The following is a 22,500-nucleotide window of genomic DNA, read 5'->3' as shown; positions in this document are numbered from 1 at the left end:
CTACAAAATCTGACCTTTGGACTCTTAGGTAATCAGAAAACAAGTTTTTGAGAAACCTTTATGTCTTGTTCACACTACGAATGACTGTCGCATTTAAATTTTCACACAAAATTGCTCGCGTGTGGAATAGGCGTTGATAAAATGTCGTTCATTACCTATTACAAAGGAGAGAAGCTGTCATTTATGGATATCGCAGGCAATTTTTCAAGACAAAAAAACATAATAAGGACGGAAGTCTCCCGTGAACGGAAACCATAACAATTTCCTTATTGCTTCCTTGGAGTCCGTAAAAACGATATCCCTCACAGTAATCGATCTTAAGTTGACTTATCTCTAGTTGTTGTGTTCTTGGGTCAACTCTATATGAAGCACGAACCATTATATTTTTTCTTGTTTGATCACTACCGACCCTGTCATGATAACTGACAGTTGGTTGACATACAAGGGAACTAGATGACACTTTGCTATCGAAACAACAAGCTCCAAGATGAAAAATATTTATAGAAGAAAATTCTCCCAGAGTTTGATCAATACTAATTACTGCCAATCATTGTTCCGTTGAAGGGCGAACGATTGTGGCATCCTGCACATATAAGATCACTTCGTTTAATTAAATCGTTGTTTCCTCAACACGGAATGTACGAAACTGCCTCTGGGTACAAACACGGCTCATGCAAGGTAAAGTAAAACTAAACTTTAGGTCAAATTCATTCCTCTTTTCTTCTCCCGTGTCCTACCCGTTAAATCAGGCTCTCGCGCACAATCTAGGAGGAAAATTAATCTTTATAGAAACATGATTCCCTGGTAAACGTTTGCACATTAACTTTCTTCAAGTGAAGGAGTGGGGAACGCGTGAAAAGGTGACTTAGTAAAGTAAACTACTGGGCCATTACTAGCCATTACTCGAACATAGACATCTGTGCTTTGAGCATGCGCGCGGCCCTTAAGGACAGTTAAAAGTCAAAACAGCATTAAAAAAAAAAAAGTTTTTCTCAAGCCTGCACGATATTAAATTCTTGAGTATTCTGAAATTCAAAAAAAAAAACGAGCATTGTGACTATGTGATGTTTCAATATTTGTACTCAAGTACAAAGTGAAAATAAATAATGAACATAGAGTGGCAGTGAACCTGCACGCAACAAAGAGACAAGTAAGACGAAAAAACCAAAGAACAGAAACATCTGTTGCCGACAATGCGACGTAACAGAAAACAGACGAAACAGATTCCAGCTATTGGAAACTCAACCACTTACAATGGATGTTAATTTTATGCAAATGTTAATGTGTTGCTAATAGCAATGTCAGTTCCTTGATAATTATGTTTAGTTAGCCAGGTCTCTCTAAGGGGGTCGTTAACTCGAAGGATGCCACATATGAATAACAAACGATGTGTCTGTAATCAATATACCATTTTTTTCATTTTCGAGTTTTGCATTGTTCGCTTCTTTTACGCTCCTGGGATCAGGTCTATTCGATAAAGTTCAAAATTTCTGTCACAGCTTCTTTGAGAAATCTCCAGGGACGTGGAAAATGTGTTTTCTGGGGCAAACCTACGACAAAACGAATTTGATGTGGGTGAGTGACCAATATTCGCCCCTTATTTGAACATGTTCCTGCCATTCGCCACACCTGGCAAGTGCCCAAGCGGGTTTATTTGCCTTTCAAAGAGCGTAAAAATTAATATGAAAGTCGAAAAACACTTCGGTGTCTGCATGACATTCATCTAGAAGAAATAGTTGGTCCGTGATTGACATAATGATCACGTGACGTGAAAACCAAAGAAATTACCTTGAAGTCGGCAACATCTTATGCGAGAAAACTTCTCAGCGTGACATGGTATTTTAGCAAGTGTATTAAGCCGAATATAGTGGACTATTTATGATCATGTATTCTATATATTCATTTTACAATCCAAAACGGCGTTACGACTTCATCGAAAATTCGCGCAAAATCAAACAGGAGATAGTTAAAAAAAGAGAAAAATGAAAGAGGAAAAACAAAAACAAACGACGAGACAAAAGGACGAATCATTTTTCGATTTTTAATCAGCTTAATACATTAGGAGAAAAATTAGATTATTTCTTAGCTGATTAGCATAGCCACCATCTGAGTTTAACGGAAAGCGCTATTGATAACAAACCTTATAGTGTTAATGACAACATGAAAAAGTTCAATATGATATGAGCAAAAAAAAAAAAGAAAAAAAGATAAAACAGAAATCGGCTCGCTTGCAACAATAAATAAAACCGGGAGGTGTATACTATCACAATCCGTATTTGGAAATTTTGATCAAACGATAATGTTGGAGCTTGAATTTTCATGGGATTATTTGTGAAAAGTGACAGTGTTAATTGAAAGTGCCAAAACATTATAGCATTTTTGAAGCATTTTCAATGCACTACTAAATAGACTTGGAAATACACAAAAGAAAATTAGACAGTACAAGGGACTGGCTATGCACATGCATCATACGAATGAAGGATTTAGTTTCTTAAGTTGTTGTGGCGCTACAACAAGTCGCTGTGACGAAAGAACAAAGAAAAGCTCGAATTTTCATGTACACCACTGAAGTCCGCATCCCACTCTTTGTGAAGTCAGAGTTCTTAAAATTAGTTAAGCCTTTGAAACTCAGAAACGGCTAAGAAAATGAGTTAAGCCTTTACAATTATTGTCGGTCCCTTTGTTAGACCCTAAAGATAAAAGACATTTTCCTCCTGTGAGTGTTTCTTGATGATATTTAGGTTGCTAGGAGCCCATTTTACAGAGTCGGAGCGAAATAAAAAAAAAAAAAAAAAACTAATCTTTGAAGGAAGCGATTCATTTGAATGTCCACAGATTCAAGCACATTTCAAGTGAGATTGGTCACTAATGTCCTTGCTACACCTGCTTTGAACGACCTATTATTGTTCACTTGCCGGGCCAATAATGTAGCGATATTGACGGTCTATTTTGAGAACAAAATCATCTAGAAACCAACTTTTCTGGTTGCAAAAGTCATCTTCAGTGTCTGCCAAATTAGGAAGGACCATTAGGAAATCCTTATCTTAATACTGCAGAAAGTTCATAAAGCTCCGAGTCAAAGTGACCATGCTTCTACGAAAAATAAGGTAAGACGTTTGCTTATTGCCCATGACATAATAAATGGAAATTATAAGACAATGGAGCACCAACACTGTTACGCTTGCAAATAGAATTTCATGTTATTTTATTATATGAAAACTAAGGCTGTTAGCGAGAAACACAGGTCTTCAAACAATTGATTTATGCCTTAACCAGGTAAGCACCGCAACATTCAATATGGCTTTTGTTTTCGTTTTCCAAAATTATCTGCGCTTATTTGGCAGTGGCGCGTGGAGTGAATGCAATTTCGTGTTGTGTCACTGCAGTTGGTAAAATTTTAATTTACCACATGAAGACTCTTAATTTGTAAGCTTACTCAAAACTAGATTCACGTCTAGCGCTTCCTGAATGCGAAAATTCCGAGCGCAAATTATTTTCCTCTACCGATCGGAAATTTAATTTTGTTTAGGCGTCGGGAGGGAAGAATAAGGAAAATGACAAATACAGCAAGTTAATCCCAAAGTATCACACAAAATATCAACATAAAAGATTGAAATAGTTCTGAGTGGCAAGGCTTTGGTGCGGGTTCACTCCGATCTCCACGATCATGAGATTCTTTATTCTCCTAAAGTAATTTGGTAATAAAACAGTACATGACAAAGAACCTAGAAATAGCGAACAAAAATGGTAGAATGAACGAGAGATAATAAGAATGACGTAATGATGCATGTGAGCATATGTAATGACAAAGCAAAGAGCATCCGAGAAGTGGCCTACGGTCAGAAAAAAAACATATAGTTTACTTATATAGAAAAGACTTTTAACTAAATTTAAAAATACTAAATTAAACAATTATGAAACACGGAATATGTAAATGTAGCTATAATGACAACAGCTAAAAGGGTATATCACGGAAAATAATGACATGCGAGTTCTCTTAATGAAATCAAGGAAGAAAAAAGAAAAACGAAACAAAGATCTTTGAGGAACAGTTTTATTCATTGAAGCCGGGACCCACAAGATCGAGTTCGTTTTGTTCACAGAAGAGCCTTTTGCCTCTCCTTATCTCTACAAAGGTTTATAATCTCAATAAATCGCAACTCTACACTCTTTTACTTAAAATCCCCCGGATATGATTTGCAAGGCTTATGGAAGCAGATGCGAGTGGCTCTGTGCTTAACAAAGATGGCATATTTAACGTGAACAACATTTTTGAACACGTTTTACTATTGATAGTTTGACTTCACAATCCTCGCCTATCACAGAAACGCCTTGTTGTTATTAAATGACAAGAGTTTACTTCTTTGCAAATCTAATTTCTCGAAACTTCTCCTCTGGATAAACGTTTCGGGATATTAGCCAATATATTTGTTATTATCTAGAAGACACGTTCGCCTTTTTACCAATACAAAACAAATTAACTTCATGAGGTAACGATTTTAATACAACCCATTTAACTGTAAACTCAATTTCAAAACCGGAGAATAAGAAATTGTTTTCAACGGGGAAAAATGTGTCGGCAAGCTTTAAACGGAAAATGTTTTATCACGATGGTTTTAAAGTGTGCTTCTCATGGTAATCAGACTGCGGACACAATTCTCAGAAACAGAGAATTTCATGGCACTGGAAGAGGCGTTCGAGAGGTGAATGTTGTTTTTTCTTTTTTTCATCTGCAGGCCATAAGAATTAATGGCTTCAAAGTAAAGACAAACTTTTGTTATCATCAGATGATCTTCAAATTTAATTGAATACGGAGAAAGCTGTCGAACGTGCGCTAAACTATCGAAAGTAATAAGAGAGGTTTACATGAGAGGTCGAAATACTTGGCGTCTTCCGATAGAAGGGAGTTTAAGACAACCTCGTTTCCAGAAGAGAGACGCTGCGAACGAGTTTGAGTTTAAGAAAGAACATTAAACAGCAACGACAACGAAAACGTCACTCCAAAATATAACTTACTGCTATCACACTTGGTAAAAGAGGAATTAAAAAGTTTAATTCTTCTTTTACCAAATTTTTGACATGTCGGGCTACACACCGAGTATTTTTAGCTATCACACTTATTTCGCGATTATTCTGTCTTTTTCACGTTGTACAATACGGGCCAGGCGAACTATCCTGGATAACTGGGTGGTTACGAACGGTTTTAAAGTAAAAATAGAAAATGAAAGATTCTCTGTTGCATGCTTACGTTGTCGTCAAAACCTCCAATTTGGTGATTTCACGTCGCCGTTATGCAGAGGACCGCAAAAATATGCGCTAAAATCCGTGCTGCACGTGCACCACGATCATTTTTCCTCTGTTAACCAATGATATCATTGTTTTGCGGTTTTTTTTGTTGCCATCGCCGTCGTTAAGCTCACTGTTATGTCCCTGAAAAAACCTGGCTGAAGCAGTCACCCGTGACATGGCGGCTTCTTCTGATTGGTTAAAATTGGCGGCCCTTTGTTTGTTTCCCGCGCAAAGTGTATCTAAAAATAAATCCATTTGTGATTGTGCTGGGGCAAGACCGCAAAGTGATAGATAAACACTCTTATCTAATTCACTCTTGACATAACCAGATGCCTGTCTAATGTTAATTTCTCAAACGCTGACTTAACCAGATTTCATGCAATTTTTCTTCAATTTTGTATGCTTGAGATCATGTTCTCGAAGGTGACTCGCTCACTCACTCTCTTCTCGGGGAGGATACCCGAACTCGAGTGAGCGGTGAAAATAGAGCCTAATCACTCTACTGAACATCCGTATTGCTCAGTCTTTTTCTGACATGATCATGGGATAATCACTAACACACAAGGACTAATCCGGCCGGATAATATCGATGTCACAAAGCTCAACCATGGATGAGAGTTAAGAATCCGTTCAACAGAAGCAGCTTTTTCCAGCTAAACGACGACAATCTTTGCACTCTTTCGATTTTGACAAATAACAAAGGCAGATTGCTTGATTCTCTATTAAATGCACAGAAATCAAGAGGATTTTCTAGGCTGTAGTGTCTTTCAAAAGCAAAAAGAATCATTGTGTAGAATTAAGATTCCTACGGTGTGTTCCGGAGTCTTTCAATAGACCTATTTTTTTGCCACAAACGATAAAACGTTCGTTATTCTTTTAACGCTTAATTAAGTAGATCCACTGAGCTTATTCTAAAGCAAATTTCTTTCGAGTTTTGCACCTGTAAAGCCAAACTCATTAGCATGGAGGGACGAAATAATGTTTTTGGTAGCCACAATGAGAAAAGTTCTTTGTTAACATTTTGTCAGTTTAGTCTTACAAATAATCTAAGACACAGTCACTCTGTAAGACTAGTCGCAATGTGATTGATTGACACAATTTGACAAATCACAAATCTTAGCATTTTGACTAATTAAACCGATTGACGAAAAAGTCATGTAGGCGATTAAGGTTAAACCTTTTAATTCAGTCGTAACAGAATGTCTCGTTCAATTATATCAGAAGGAAATACAAAGAAAAAAGCTTCCTCAGACAGACAGCAGGTGCTTTGGCAAGAAGAAATAATATAAGAATATTGACAACCTTCGACGCAGGACTGTGAAATTGGCTGACGTTTCAAGCAAGGGTCCGTCGGAGAGGTTTGTTTTGTCCGTGTTAATCATTTTTGATGGAAACGTCCCACTTGTTTAGAAGGCATTCTCTATGACGATCTAAGTCGGCCGAAATATCTGGGAAACTTGATTGCGCAGAAAGTGATCCGATGTTACATGATGAAATGCCCAGAGCAACATACACGTACACTTTGAATCCAAAACAATTAACATGAGGTTTAAACGTGTGTATGGGACTTAACAAACATATACTACATCCTTCATTGGCCTATCCCCATTGGGGCTTTTCAGGGTTAACGAAACGAATTAGAAATCAAAGAAACAACAAAAGTGAGCAACAATTTAACAACGTAAGCTTTCGGCTTCCAGACTAAAACCTTTAAAAACTACGATGTAAATGTGCGAGATGGAAATATATACAATCGAAAATGGAAATGCCGAAAAATTTGTAAAAACGGTAAAAGGGAAAAAAATGCGTTAATCCAAAAGAATAGAGTATTTTTTTTGGCAAAGGCTAGGAGTTATTGTCGGCTTCATTAGTGTTAGAGGTGTGCCAAGATTCTTACCCGGAGAACGCTTTTTTACATGAATATGTTTCCAAAACCTGGTTACTCTTCTATTTTAAATTGAAAAACAACTGTTAAGAATTCCAACTGGCCGGAGCAAACCAGTTGACTATTTCCAAGTGCAGCCAAGAAGTTGAACCAGGGACTACCAGTTTTGAAAATTAAACGAATGGTCCGAATGGCAGGACGGGTCTTGAATTCGGGATTGCAAGGCACGCCTTTTAGGCGCCCGAACCACTGGGCCATACTCGCTACTCTTACAACATGACTAACATTTTCTTTCTCGAAGGTAGATAAATAATTTTACCAAATGCGTGATTACTTAAAGAGATACTCAAGTCGATTGTTGTAACACACAATATACTTGAATGGTTGGCGTTCATTGAAAATGAGCCTTATTCGCCCTACGATCTCAATATATTGGCTTAAAATTAATGCAAAAATGGCCGTTACTAAATTATTCATTTGCCTATGTGTTAATTGGCCTTACTTGCCTCGTTGACAAGAGTAAAATTGAAAGAATAATGTATTGGTGGCCATTTTTTGCATTCGGTCTATTTCCCGTAACTTGCCTGACAGTGTTACGTCGTTGCAAAAGGAAAGACGGTCATGTTCGTTTTGTTTCGAGACAGCGAGCGTGGCTATTTGGAGTCGATTAGTTGGCCGATAATGTGACCTCGCGTAAACCCACAGAATGTCACTTAAATGTAGCTTCATATAAACCAAATTTGTGTTTTTATATTGCGTCCTCTAAGTCATATGCCGGTGTGACAAAAGGTTTCTCGACCATTTACATTCATATCCGGCGAATTGAAACTACCGAGTTGCACACCTTATTTGTTGCTGGCTTACTGAGAGATTCATGTAAACCCACAGAATATGTTTCTGTGTACTAACCCGCTGGCAGTCTACCCTGCGAGCAGAGTCTCTTTCGATCTTCCTAGATGAGTCGGGAGGAGGAGAGAAGATTCTGCCAGCCACCTCGACATTCTTGGATTTGTCGCTCATCCAAAGAAATGAATGAGTCAGTAATTTTTGCGCTTAATCAATCGCCACGCGTCGTCAATATTTTTAGAAATTTAAAACCACGTGGCAATTTTCAATGGTCTAAATTCTCATGAGTTTTTCCTCCGTATGTCGATTACAGAAACTACAATAGTTTGCCAGAAAACCTCTAAATTTAACAAAAAATCAAATTGCAATTTCAAAGTATGAGCTATGTTGAGTTTCCAATGAAATGATCCCTTGGTTGTCGTGTATTTGTTAGAGTTGTTCGAAAATATCACTGTTTGTTTTGGTTTTGTGGTTACTTGTCACGCGTGACTGACAACGAATACATTTGAATTTCTAACGCGTGCTCAATGTCTGGTTTTAAACAACTCTAGCACTAGAGAACACAAACAATTTTGAACTTTTTTTCCTTCATTCGTTGCCTTAGAGATATATGATATGTCTACGACGATTCGTTTGGTCCATATTTTAGGTGTCATTGCATTTACGTCACATGAATACACTTTCTCTGGCACCAATAGCTACTTCCATTAACCCCTTTTTTTTTCAAGAGTGTAACCTTAACCTTCAGTTTGTCATCACAACCAGTACTGTGGCTCATTGAGATCTTGTACAGACAAGCAAATATTAGAGACGCGCCTTTGGCAATTCTGACTGACTGAATGCTCCATAGCCGCTAGTGGATCACGAAAGTGTTGAAGACGCTTGCAAATCAAGTAAGATAATAATTAAAGATCTAAAGATCTTTATTATTATTAAAATAAGCGGAAGACTGACAAAAACACAAGGCGAAGGTAGCTCAAGATGTTGTTTGCTTGTTGTCTTTTTTTAAAAATCTTCAATTTGGGTTTTGTTGTAAATGCGAGAACTTACGTAACGTTAGAGGCACATAATTACCATCAAATGTTCCAGCTTCTGAAAATTTCCTCGTAAATCTTGATGTCGATTCCTTTGTCGGAATGAAATAGTTCTAGTTTAGTCTTTTATTCGTCGAAAGTTCATCACGTTTTCTACGTTGAAATTTCATTGTCAATCTCGATAACGACTCGTTAACTTAATGAATTTTTTTTTCTAGTTCGTTCATTTTCTTCGCTAAATGTACATTACCTTTTCCTTGTTAAAATTTCATCGAAAATGCCGATGCTAATTTCTCAACCAAAATTAACTTTATTTTTTCAAGTTCTTTACGTCGCCCACAGTCTTTTATTACATGCATGAAAATTTTTATTACATATAAGAAAATGTTAATGGAGTCTGAGTACGTTTTAAATTTAATGTTTGTTTTTTCCTTGGTGGAAAAAAAAAAACAAAAACATATTTTACCCCAGGATAAAAGCTAGCCATTGCCACGTAAGTTGTAGTCTTTATGGCGACTCCTAATAGCCTTTCAACTGTTTAGGCTAATGACTGACACCACAAGTATATGCATTTTAAAAACGTCACAAAAAATTAAAGTATTTTATTTCCAGTGTTACGTTGTAGAAGAGAACACAAAAAAACGTACTTTTTCAACTTACGCCACTGTCGGATTAACTCACCGAAAGTTTAGGAGGAATTCCAGCTGATCTCTATTACCTAACGCAGAATAAAATGAACAGATTGCTAGCACACATGAAACTGCCAGCATCCTCCAAAAGAAAGAGCGTCGACGCGATACATAAATTCATGTTATTATCAAAACTTAATCTATTTCACTTCGAACTGTCCAGGAATAAAAACCGGAAAGTTACACAACAATCTTTTAGCTCGGATAAACCGCAAATAAAGGAGTATTTTAAGCAAATGCGAAACTGACATAAAAGATTTTACGATAACATTAGACCATGAAAATGAATCTTAAAAATCTTTCAACATGATGATCAAGCACAAAACTGTTGGCTTTCTTAATTCGCATTAGCTAAAAGTACACTTTTCCGATGACAAATGATCGATGTCCCTAACAATGGGCTTTGGTTACGGGTATCTTTCTAATGACTTTTTTTCGTAGATTATAGTCTCGCTTACATTAGGTTATTTATTATTTCATTTATCAGCTGGGTATGTCTGATATATTGACAGGTGTACCATTCTTTTCTTACATTTTATTTTCTTTGATATTAAAATCCTAACCCAAGATATAGCGTACATGCGAGGTTGACACTACTAATTTCGATATAAACGCCCAGGGCGTTTTGAACGATACAGTAAAACCCCGCAAGTAAGAACCTATTTTTAAAAAAAACCTGTGAGCCCAAAATTTGTCAGTTGGACCCCCTCTAAACAGGAACCTTTTGACCCTAAAATTTGAAAAAGGTTCTTATCATCTAAACTCTAAAAAATTGTGCACTTTGGCAAATAAGATCAATTGGCATTTAGACTTCTGTGCAAACGCCCTTTTCGTGAGATGAGCATTAGGGAGTGTTTACATGAGAAAACTCGCACCGGAGCGAGCTTCACACCGGGTTGACTTCTTAATACCGCGTTTACATGATGACGAGGTGACTTCGTATCGTGTTTACCTGAAGGGACACCACATATCGATAAAATACAAGCGTGAATCCAAATTTCAAATATGGCGTCTATCAGGAAAAGTACGCATGTGCTACCCGTTCCAGCTCACCGGGAGGCCAATTTCACACTGGAACGGGTGGTCGTTCCTCGTTTGCATGATACCGTTGCGAGATTTCGCGCCGGAAAAAAAGTTTCGCTCCGTTGCAGCAATCGGGATGAACTCGGGCCGGTGTGAGTCGCCCCAGCGTGACTTTTTTCGATGATATCATGTAAACAAATACAGAGCTAAGAAAGGAAACCGGAGTGAACTCGCGCAGGTGCGAAAGTCGCCCCGGTATCATGTAAACACCCCCATTCTCCTCACCAGAGCCTTAGATCGATCCATGGCTCTGGGGAACTCTAGGTAGGAGAACATGTGCCGGTGGGTTTTTATAGCCAGGAATTGGCTATTTGAACCTTACGGCGTCTGCTCACTCCTCGTGCTAACATGAATGCATCAATTAGAGACGCTTTTGATTGTTCTTCACGAAAACCAATGAGAAGACACTTCGTTTCAGAGTTCCCCAGAGCTCTTCTTTCCCTCAGTCAAGACAAGAGCTCTGGGGTCGAGATTGAACACCCCCTTACTTTGGGAAGGAGCTCATGATGCCACGTGATCTTTCAATTTTACTTATTATAGTCATTTTCATGAAACTTTTTTTATTCGGCATTTCAATTTTAATCAAATATTATATTAGGGATAGGGAAAAACTGACTGCTGCATAGGGGACGAAGGCCAAATACCACTAAATTCTGTTATCTACAAGGTGGTTTTTTTATCCAGAAAATAAGAAGCTATTTAAGAACCTATAGATAGCCTAAATTTCTGTTAATTAACATTTATGTAAGAACCTGTTTAGGCTAAATTTTAAAATGGGAGGTTCTTACCCGCGGGGTTTTACTATATCGCGAGAAACACTTGAGTGGTGTTTTCGTTGGAGTAATAACTTCTCCATTTTTCGACTTTAAGAAATCTTTAGGGTGGACGCACAAAAGAGGAAAAATCTATACCTTAGAATCTACAACTGGCTAGTCCGACTGACAAGCAGAACGGCGCTAACCTGTGGTGTTTAATAAACTATAGACTCTACATGACCATGGGCTCCTGACATGACCTCTTTCTGAAGCATGGTGTTTTTTTTCGACGTAAATCTGCGACGAGAAATGACCACTATAACGTTCTCAGTCAGTAAATAATATCCCGAGCATACAAATGCCAACTTCAGTTTTCTTCCCAATTTGGAGCAACGCTCCCTAGGTTCAGTTCGAAGATAGTTCGATGAGTTATGAAGAAGAATAATCACGAAAAGGTTCCATGTTTAATACAGACCGAATGCAAAAATGGCGGCCAAAAAATATTATGTTATTTATGTGCCTAGACTCACTAGCCTCGTTTGCATGGACAAAATACAAAAGAAATGTTGCTCGAGACTGAGTGAGGCTATAGTAATTCTCATTAGGACATAAACAAAAACATACTTTTTTGGTCAATATGATAATAGGATACTGTTTAAATGTCTTTTAGATTAAGATGAGCTTTCCAATATGACTTCGAATGAGGGCAGTTGTAAAAGAAGTGATACATTGTTTCGGATTCCTGCTTGCAGAAGGAGCACAAATTGTCTGTCCTTGTATAGCTATACCCTATCTCATATTGAGAGGATGGAATTAATTACTTGAAAAGCTTTGACATCTGGTTCGAAAGCAACCGAAAGGGGCAAGAGAAATGTTTTCTTTAATAAATCATCAGATATACTGAACTCTTCCTTCACCTGGCAATATTAGAAGACTTCGCAGTCGTAGATCGAATAAGGTCCCTTATGGCACGGAAGAAAGCTTATCGCAAAAATGAACACTTATTTACGTTTTAATTATGGAAACAAAGGAAGCTATAAGCGTTGGCTGAAAGCACTGCAAGTGATGTTTGAGTGACTCACACATGATGGGTTATGTGTGTGGAACTTCCTTTATGATTCTTTTAAATCAAAGAGATAACAGCTGGAGAGATTCTTGTTCTAAAGCCCCGTGAAAACGGACGCAATATTGTTGGCCAACATTGGTCCAACATTGTTGGGTGTTACATGTTGCGTCTGTTTGCACACTCTGTTGCATGTTGTTGCGTCTTGTTGGGATTTGCTGCCCGACGTTTGAAATTGAACAAACTTTTGAGCCAATGACTCCCAAAATTTCATTTGTCCCGTGATTGCTTAAGTGTAATATTGAAGCGTATCACAACAATGTTGGTTACATTTGCACAGCTCTGCCTACATATTAAGGCCGCGCACGCGCATTACATATGGTCTCCATGGAGATAGAAAGGCATTAACATGTTGAAAACAAGATGGCAGTAAGATGTAAGTTTACAACGTATTGTGGGTCGGATCTTTCCGATAACACACTGCACTTCCTTAAATTGTTGGGAGTTGTTGCGTCGGTTTGCACACAACTGCCAACACCATCCAACATCTGTAGAACCAACAACTTCCAACAATGTTGGGAGTTGTTGCGTTCCTTTGCACACAACTGCCAACACCATCCAACATCTGCAGAAACAACAACTTCCAACAATGTTGGTAGTTGTTGAGTTCTTTTGCACACAACTGCCAACACCATGCAACATCTGCAGAAAACAACAACTTCCAACAATGTTGGGAGTTGTTGCGTTCATTTGCACGCAACTGCCAACACCATCCAACACCTGCAGAAACAACAACTTCCAACAATGTTGGTAGTTGTTGAGTTCTTTTGCACACAACTGCCAACACCATCCAACATCTGCAGAAAACAACAACTTCCAACAATGTTGGGAGTTGTTGCGTTCCTTTGTACACAACTGCCAACACCATACAACATCTGCAGAAACAACAACTTCCAACAATATTGGATGTTGTTGCCTTCGTTTGCACGGGGCTTAACTTGCTTGTCGAATATTAATTATGAAGGAGTTTTCGGAGAGGTCTACAAACACACTTGGGAAATGAGATATTTCTTCATAGAAAGGTCTTTGCTTATCCGCCCTTTGTGGCTGCCTTCAAATATTCTCCTCCAACGCCTTTTTCTAATATGTCACTTCACCTTTACCGTTGATTTCAATCTATCTTATATTTCACTTGATGTGATTCAATTTGAAATAGGTGCCTTGCAACCAATCTCAGAATAGCTGTGGTTACACACACCTTGGGTTTGGGGCTTTCCAGAGGGTGAATGGCTCGGGTTTGGTTCAGCTAAGGTTTCATGTTTCTCTTGGGGATGCGGTTACACAGTAAAAGACTCCCCTTAGGGTAAAATATCATTAGATATGAGTTCACTGACCTTGCAAATTAGTTCCGCTTTATGATTGGCCAAGCCACCCCAGGGAGCACATAAACCGAACTTTTCAATTCAGGAACTGTCATGGGAAGTTCTTTGTTCTTTTTTATGTAGCCATGGAAATAACCTTAGGGTAGTTTCGGTCTACCAGAAGCGGTAACACACAAAAACGTCCTTGCCTGTGGGCAAACACTATTTGCCCATGGGTAAAAGGGCTAGTGTAACCACAGCTAATGCTGAAAAGTACAATTGCTGGTGGACGAATTAAAGGAGCTAATGTTGGTCCACCAACATGGCGGCGATGACGTAACGTGAAACTCACCTATGTTCGCTTGTGCCCCGATATATAAGCTTGGGATTCGAAGAGCGGATTGTTTAATGATCACCTAACAGAACAAGAGTTTGCTCGCTCGCCCCTTAGTCCGAAGTTTTAAAGCCACTCTGAGCAAAGATTTATCATTCTTCAGCGCCTTTTGCAAAAATGCCGAATTTCCTTGCGAGGTAGTTTGGTATGAGGCCCGTTTAAACAGGGTGTGCGCGAAAGGCGTAAATACTGCAAGTCCAAAGTACTTTTACTAAATCAATCGAAAATATGTTGAATTTCTGGTTATCAACGCCGAATTAATCGTCTCAGACGCTAAAATAAATGCTAGACGCACTGACCTGGAGCGTGCTTAGTTGTAAACAGAAAACCCGGAAATAGGAAGGAGAGGCTTTTGGGCCACCAAAGGAAACCGGAAGTGAAGTCCAAAGTATTTTTCCTAAATCAATCGAAAATATGTTGAATTTCTGGTTATCAACGCCGAATTAATCGTCTCAGACGCTAAAATAAATGCTAGACGCACTGACCTGGAGCGCGATTAGTTGTAAACAGAAAACCCGGAAATAGGAAAGAGAATCTTTTGGGCCACCAAAGGAAATCGGAAGTGAAGTCCAAAGTATTTTTCCTAAATCAATCGAAAATATGTTGAATTTCTGGTTATCAACGCCGAATTAATCGTCTCAGACGCTAAAATAAATGCTAGACGCACTGAACTGGAGCGCGCTTAGTTGTAAACAGAAAACCCGGAAATAGGAACGAGAAGCTTTTGGGCCACCAAAGGAAACCGGAAGTGAACATTAGTAGAATTAGTAAACATTAGAGTAGAATCCGCCAGATTGTTAAACCAATTGTAAATGTGCTAGTGTCAGTTTGATTGCGCGAGCTTGCCTAAATGTCTCGTGAGTTGGGTTTGTCACGTGATGGTCATGGCGGCCGTGACGTCATTAAAAAAGCGATTATTAAAAAGAATGGGCCGTTAGCTACGATGCTGCACACAAGGAAAGAAAGTAAAATCGCTTCCCATGAAAACTGAGTAAACAAAGTTAAGACACAGAGAAATTATCGGAGAAGATCTAAGAGTGTTTAATGAGAAACTTACATCTCTCAAAGGTGGAGTGATAACCGCGTTCTTGAGTTATTCGGCAAATATCTCATTCAAACTGAGCATGGAGACGTACAATACAATACAATACAATACAATACAATACATACTTAATTGACCGCTTCCCATGGGGGCCTTTTAGGGCCAATGAAACACAACGAAACGACAGAACAGAACAACAACAACTGTTAAGAATCCAAACTGGCTGGAGGCAAACCAGTTGGCTATTTACAAGTGCGGCTGGGAAGTTGAACCAGGGACTACCAGGATCAAATTCAACGAGTGGTCAGAGCGGGTCTTGAACCCGGGATCTCCGGATCTCAAGGCAAGCGCCCTAACCACTCGGCCACACTGCCTCCTACGTCATATGGTATACGAAAGCACTCGGCGCCCGAAAAGCAAAAGAAATATCTGAAATCTTCAGCAATCTTTTCTCTAAGTTAAACTGACAAACATCCGCATAAAAGACTCCTCACATAACAGTATGTCATAAGGAAAACGGTTTATGTCTGAGGAGGCTGGCCCTATAGTCTCGTCACGGCGTTTTCACTGACCGGCTGCAAAAAATTCATACTGGTACAAGTTGACACTGGTCTGAGTTCGGCCCGGTCTCATGTAAATACCCCCTTAGTATGGTAGTTCTTCGCTCCCATGGGCCCCTGGTCTGAGTTGATTTTTTTGAAAGCAAATAGACAATTTAAGGACGTTCGCGCCAATTGTTTGTGCGAAACGTAACTGCGCAGGTAACGCGACTGTAATATGTCACGCATTACTTCGAGCATTAGTGAAGTTGAGGTTTGAAAGCCTTTGCAGAAACCGTGGACGATAACTCTTGCACAGGGTTGGTTAAGAGAAGATCGTGATCAGTCAAAATTGATTAAAAATATTTAGGAAAGTCAAGTAGACAACTGGACGACTGATGTTCGCGTTGTTTTTATCAGTCGTGCACTAGTCTTCTTGACTTTCATAAATATTGTTCAAGCATTAGTTAAAATAACATGGCGACAAAAACGCCGGGGAAAAAATTCCAGGCCGGCAAAAAGATGGCACATTTATTTCTGAATTATCATGAAACGTTAAAAGAGAAGTGAGCGGGAGGATGGAAAAGCTCTTTAAAAGGTAGCTGCTGATCGAGTAGTGGCTGAAAGTTTGGAAAACTCGAGGACGAACCGTTGCGTAAATTTAATGGGGCTGTTTTTTTTTTAATGCTCGTCCAGGATGAACTCTACCGTTTACGTCATCCCTAGCGGCATGAAATTATGTTAAAATCCCACCCCTAAAAACCTATGCACGGAAACCTTCACTCTAACAGTTTCTTTTTAGGATTTTCGATGGATGAGCAGATGAGGCTACCTTTCGTTGTTATGACAGATTTATCAAAATTAAGGCATTTCTCCACTGCCATTTTCTCCGAAACAACGTCGGTGATCCCCAATTTTATTTTTATTTTTGGAGTAAGTACTTTATGACCTAATTCTAGGCGAGAAATGAAGAAAATCTCACCGTAGAAAGATTTTGGCGCGAACGTCCTTAAGATAACTGGTAAGAACAAAAAAGTGCTTTACCGGGGTCCCCATCACACTTTAGCAAATAAAAAATAGCTTTGAGAAATAAAGGCATAAAAGACAGTAGGAACCGCAATTTCATTTATTGTAAAACACTAAACACTAAACAAATTATTTGTTTCTGGTTGAACGACAGCCACGTTGTCGTCTGTAGAGTCCCGATTACCAAGGCAACCACGAACATACGACCACGTGATATCAAAATAAGAAAAATAAAAAAAAAACGACGTGCAAAGTTTGAAACATCATCCCTCGAAAATGGAGCAAGAACATTTTTTTTTGGCAATTCCATGGGAATTATTAGATACTCGTGTTGTTTTTAAAGCTATACAATGGACTAGCCTGAAGGTTCGTCCAATTATCAGACATTTCAGAGCAAAACTCGTAGATCGTGAGATTTCCTACAGACAGATTATCAATAACAAGTGCCTAGTTGTCTCAAAAGTTATCATTCCGCCATATCATGTCTGATAAGTTTATTTAAGGAGCGTTCATAAATTATTTCAAACCAACTTTTAACGTTCACATTTTACAAATATTGACTTTTATCTTTATAATAGGAAAAACAGAAAGTGCACGTTTGCAATAATAATATGGAATGCAGTCTTAAAGTTTCCGGTTTTCCCCCTAATTTTTCCTTTTTTTTTTAAATTGGAATTTCACTTTCCTGTTTCCAAAGTCCTGTTTAACTATTGCACCTGTCGACAAAGCCTTTTTTTTTTGGCCGAGTAATGAAATCGTTGATCAAGAAGATCAATTTTCCTCCATAACTCAAACGAAAAGCGTATTAATAAAGAGATAACTAAAATTGTGATTTAGTTGTATCAAATGAAATTATAAAATTGAATTTATAAATTTACCACCTTAAGGGCGATGACGTTTCGATTCGACGGCATCAGTGTTGCTTTACAAACTAACACTATTAAATATTGTCAATGCAAGCCACTTCGAAGGCATTTTATTTTTATTTTTTATGATAATTAGTAGGATTAACTATACAGGTCCAGACAAAAAGGAAAATGCTAACTATAATCAGAGGCATATGATATTAAAAAAAACACCTTATTGAAGAAAATGATCTTGTACAACGCCGTGAGCGACTCATGTCAGCGGCTTGTTGTATTCAGTAAGGTGAAAAGATTTCTTTAAAAAAATGGAATTTTTTACCATTTAAAATGCTCCGGTTGGAAATCGGGTTTGTAATTTCTCATTAGCATTTTTCTTCTGTCTTATCTGATAAGAAGGCAGTATTTACTACTGCAGGGCTTTCAACCCAGTTTTTCACCAGCGCATAAAGAGTCAAAAGCTCATTTTAGCCCAGACTGTCAGTTTGTGAGGGTGGTGTAAGCGTTTTTGAAACTTCTCAATTAAACAAACTTAACAAAGCTATATTTGACTCAGTAACTCCTTCTTTCCCAAGAAATCTGGGCAGCGGGGATTAAACGTGGTAAATTACAAAGTGATATAATTCAACTCCTTTGAACTTATTGTCCTTATCTTACGAGTAAATGCCTTACTGATTCTTAAAAATAAGTCAGGAACCCCAAAGCCGCCTTTTATTTTTATAATTATTTAAACACAAAATCAACTGACGAATTCTTTGCCAAAATTAACGTAGAGTGTTTTTCTAAAAAATTATAACTAAGTGTCAATTTACATACAAATAACCACCAATGAAATATGCTTAGATTTCAAAAAAGAATGGTGTTTACATTTCTTGCAATATGTGCGTGATAGCAACAGTTAAGTGCGATAATAAAAGAAAATTGTGGATTTTTAAAAAACATGACACCTTTCACGTGTACTCCCAATAAACGTAGTAATTTAATATATTTTTGTGTTGATTAATAGATAATTTTTCGTTTCTTTTTTTCTTTTTTAGGTTCTCCGCGGTAAGTCTTATTTAGCCAGAGGGAAAAGTTCATCTCTAATTAAATAAACCAATGACATCACCCGTCAAAAAGAAATAGAAAATCTCGATGCTAACAGTCTGTGTGTATGATGATTTGCATGTTTTGTCCTCCAACATTGGATTTCAAGCACGTGGTTATCATTTTGTTCATAACAACCATAATAAGCTTAACTCTTGTTTGAAAGAATACCGCACTTGGAGCAAATAGTAGAAAATCAATCTCCACGACTCCTCGGAGTAAATAAAGACCACAACAATTTTCGTTCAGTGAATACAAGTGACTGATGTATTACATCCCTTCGGAGAGCGAGAGAGCTTCGAACTGAAAAAAAAAAAAGGAATGTTATTGTGTGGTTAACGATTGTATTGGCTCGATATTGGCCTTTTGTGAGAAGACGGAGTCTGAATTTGGTGTCGAAGACGGCAAATGTTCAACTCAACTATTTCAAGTGGAACATTGAAGAGACATCGAAATATTTACAGCAGCAAGCCACAGCGAAACGACCGCCCAAGAGAATCGATTGCTTCCAGAGGTAGCAGGCAAGCAAAAGATTCGGCGAACGACAAGTTATTAACAATCAACGTCAGTGGCATTCGTTTTCAAACGTGGCAAAGCACGCTACTGCGTTTTCCTGATTCATTGCTCGGTAGCGCGGACTCCATGAAGAAATTTTATGACGATCAAAGAAGGGAATATTTCCTCGATCGCGACCCATATCTTTTCAAATTTGTGTTGAATTTTTACCGCTTCGGAAAATTACACTGTTCTCAAGAAGACTGCCCGGCGGCTTTTGAGGAAGAATTACAATTTTACGGTTTTTCTATTTACGATGTTGGCGACTGCTGCTGGGAATATTGCAGCCCTAAGCAGAAAACGGTACTAAATGAAAATGACGATTATTTTCTTGAAGGAGAAACAATAGACTGCGATGGAAATGTCTGTGAGTTGCACTGTGAGCCAAAACTAACTCTTCGCCAAAAAATTTGGCGAACCATAGGTCCTTCAAAGACCACAAAAACGGGGGTTATTTTTCATATCATCTACGGCTTCTTTATTTTCCTTAGCGTTTTAATAGCATCGCTAGAAACGCTACGCTGCGGCGTGGACAAAACTGTGACCTGCGGTGAAGTGCACCATGGAATCTTCTTTACAATAGAGTCAATATGCGTTGTAGTATTCACGCTAGAATTGGTGGTTCGATTTTACGTTTGCCCCGAGAAAAAGAAATTTATGCTCGACGCTTTGAATATCATTGATGTACTCGCCATTCTTCCGTACTACATAACACTGATCGCGACGAGCTTCGGAGCAGATCCAAGTTACATCCAAATCCTTAAAGTTCTACGCGTGATTCGAATTCTAAAACTGACGAGAAACTCACGACGACTTCGGTGTCTGTTGCTAACACTTAGGCGTTGCGCGGTGGATATCGTCTTTCTTTATTGCATTTGCTTCTTAGCAATCATTCTTTTCGGAACAGCAGTTTATTATCTGGAACTCATGGAAAGAGACCCTCAGTTTTCCAGCATTCCGGAATCATTTTGGTACATTTGTGTTACTCTTATGACGGTCGGGTAAGTACCCTTTACAATATCAACAAATTGCGACATTGCTTAAGTTTGCGAAAATAGCTGGAAATTTATTTACCTTAGAAGTCTTAAAGATAATTTGTATTCAAGAGGAGCATCCTAATTGGGTTGATGCTTCTGTTGCTGTGTGACAGCGTTCACACAATAGTAAATCGAACCCACGAACATGCGATTTGTCGGGGACTGACTCAGCGCTACACTAATGGAGCTTTCAAGCTAACTGGGAGCTGATAAAATTGACAAAGATCATTTCATGATATATACTAATCTACTAGATATGCGCGTAAGGTGAAACAGCTTTGTGCAATCACACCAAGAATACATAAACGAGCGTACAGGATTGTAATTGATCACTTTCTTATCGATATTGCAATAGTCATTTCCAAATAAAGCGTTTTCTCGCAAATTCACTCTTCCAATTGGACGGTGACAGCTTCCCACTAAGATATCATATGCGAGCCATTGTATGGGTTTGTCGCTGCAACGTTCGAACAATGCCCACAAGAAACAACTGTGAAATTACGTGATATGGGGCAGATGTTTGCTACATCGGAGTGTAGAAAAAATGAATGTTTAAACATGCCATTTGTATTCAATTTCACTAGCGTTTAATGTTTATCAATAGACAAGTGGTTTGCCATTAAAATTCCCAATAGGAGAGCCAGATGAATTGCGCAGCAAAACGCAGAAAAAAAAATATACGGGCGAATTTTCGATCATAATAGTCCATGTTTCAAAGCACTTGGAGCGATGAAAGTGTTTGAAATACAATGTTCAAGAGAATGATGTACACATACACTAGCTCGCCTTAAAATAAGCACCGAATTCCTCGCCTTGATCACTCTGGTTAAAGAATATCAATTAGTAAATTGGTATTCGTATTTTTATTTTTCTTCATTTGAATTTTTATCGGGACTCTTTCACTTAAATTTCTTGCTTCAAATCAAATTCTTGTATTTGTTTTAAATAATCATAGTCCACATGGAAAAAAAAAATCTCAAGTCAATTAGATAAAATCTTCATAATATTCATGACAACGTGTTATAAATTGCGACTCAAACATTACGTTTCTATAATTCATCGTGAAAGCAAAGAACATGTACAATTTTGATTTGAACAATTTAAATATGATAAGAGGTTTTTATTAAAAGCATGTCATTTGCGGTGTGTTTATTTTCATTCGCCTCTTAAGGCTCATTTAAACGGTTTCAAAATTTGCTCAACATTCGCTCAACAAGAATTGAACGGATTTTGGGCAAATGCCGTTCAAACAGTCCACCAATAGGCTCTCTCTCGTCATGGGGCGAGCGAGAAAGAGGGAGGACTGGGCTGAATGGGGTGAGAGGAAGTCTAACGTGCACTTCAACATGATCTCTTCTCCAAATTAACGACTATCGTTGATTCTTAATTTGCTTTGAATTTACTATTATCGTTAATTTAGGACACTGTGTCCAAGGACTTGTGGTAGCAGAGAAAATAAAGAAATAAAAAATTGTATCCGTGGATTGGATTTGTCCCCGGAGTTTCTACTCTATAGAAACCGCTTTACCACTTAACAAGAAGACACCACGCTCTCAAAAACAAAAACAAAACGAAAAAACATTTATTTAAGTCTCCCACAGAATATCAATGCAGTAGAGTAATTAGGCCTAAGCTAGATTAATAATTTAGGCCTAAACTTTGATTTTAAAATGTTTAGTTTTGTCGTGAAGTTTGGAAAACGACATTTTGTAGTGTTTATAGACCACTTTCATAAATGGCGACCACTTTTAAAATCTTTTTAGAGCCACTGCCCTCATTTTAAAACAAAACTTCTTTTGAAATTTGCTCGGCGTAGCGAAGCTAGAAAGGCTTATTAGCATTAAAACAAAAGAATATTATATTTGGTCGCCATTAGAGCGGTTTTCAATTGAGTGTCGAAAGTAACTAGCGAAATACTTTGGTTTTGCATTACTTCACTCAGTGATTGCTTCA

At 38.1% G+C, this 22,500-nt stretch overlaps 1 protein-coding gene across 9 annotated transcripts in view; it reads left to right on the top strand.

Annotated features, from left to right (window-relative positions):
• Positions 1 to 575: 575 nt before the first annotated feature.
• LOC138057099 (A-type voltage-gated potassium channel KCND2-like) overlaps positions 576 to 22,500 on the top strand; it is a 30,865-nt gene continuing 8,940 nt past the window's right edge. The window contains exons 1-4 of one of the 9 annotated variants that reach the window (XM_068903132.1): positions 2,630 to 3,107; positions 6,511 to 6,647; positions 8,786 to 8,913; positions 18,907 to 20,511. In XM_068903132.1, the coding sequence (XP_068759233.1) occupies positions 19,364 to 20,511 (1,148 nt within the window). In that variant the 5' untranslated portion in view covers positions 2,630 to 3,107; positions 6,511 to 6,647; positions 8,786 to 8,913; positions 18,907 to 19,363. Of the gene's footprint in view, positions 679 to 2,629; positions 3,108 to 3,204; positions 3,277 to 6,510; positions 6,648 to 8,770; positions 8,992 to 18,906; positions 20,512 to 22,500 lie in introns of those variants that run through there. The other 8 variants (XM_068903130.1, XM_068903128.1, XM_068903129.1 and 5 more) reach the window with 8 other exon arrangements.

Source organism: Montipora capricornis, chromosome 7, assembly GCF_036669925.1.
Source record: "Montipora capricornis isolate CH-2021 chromosome 7, ASM3666992v2, whole genome shotgun sequence".
Lineage (NCBI taxonomy): Eukaryota > Metazoa > Cnidaria > Anthozoa > Scleractinia > Acroporidae > Montipora > Montipora capricornis.
This window is presented reverse-complemented; position numbering and strand designations above follow the sequence as displayed.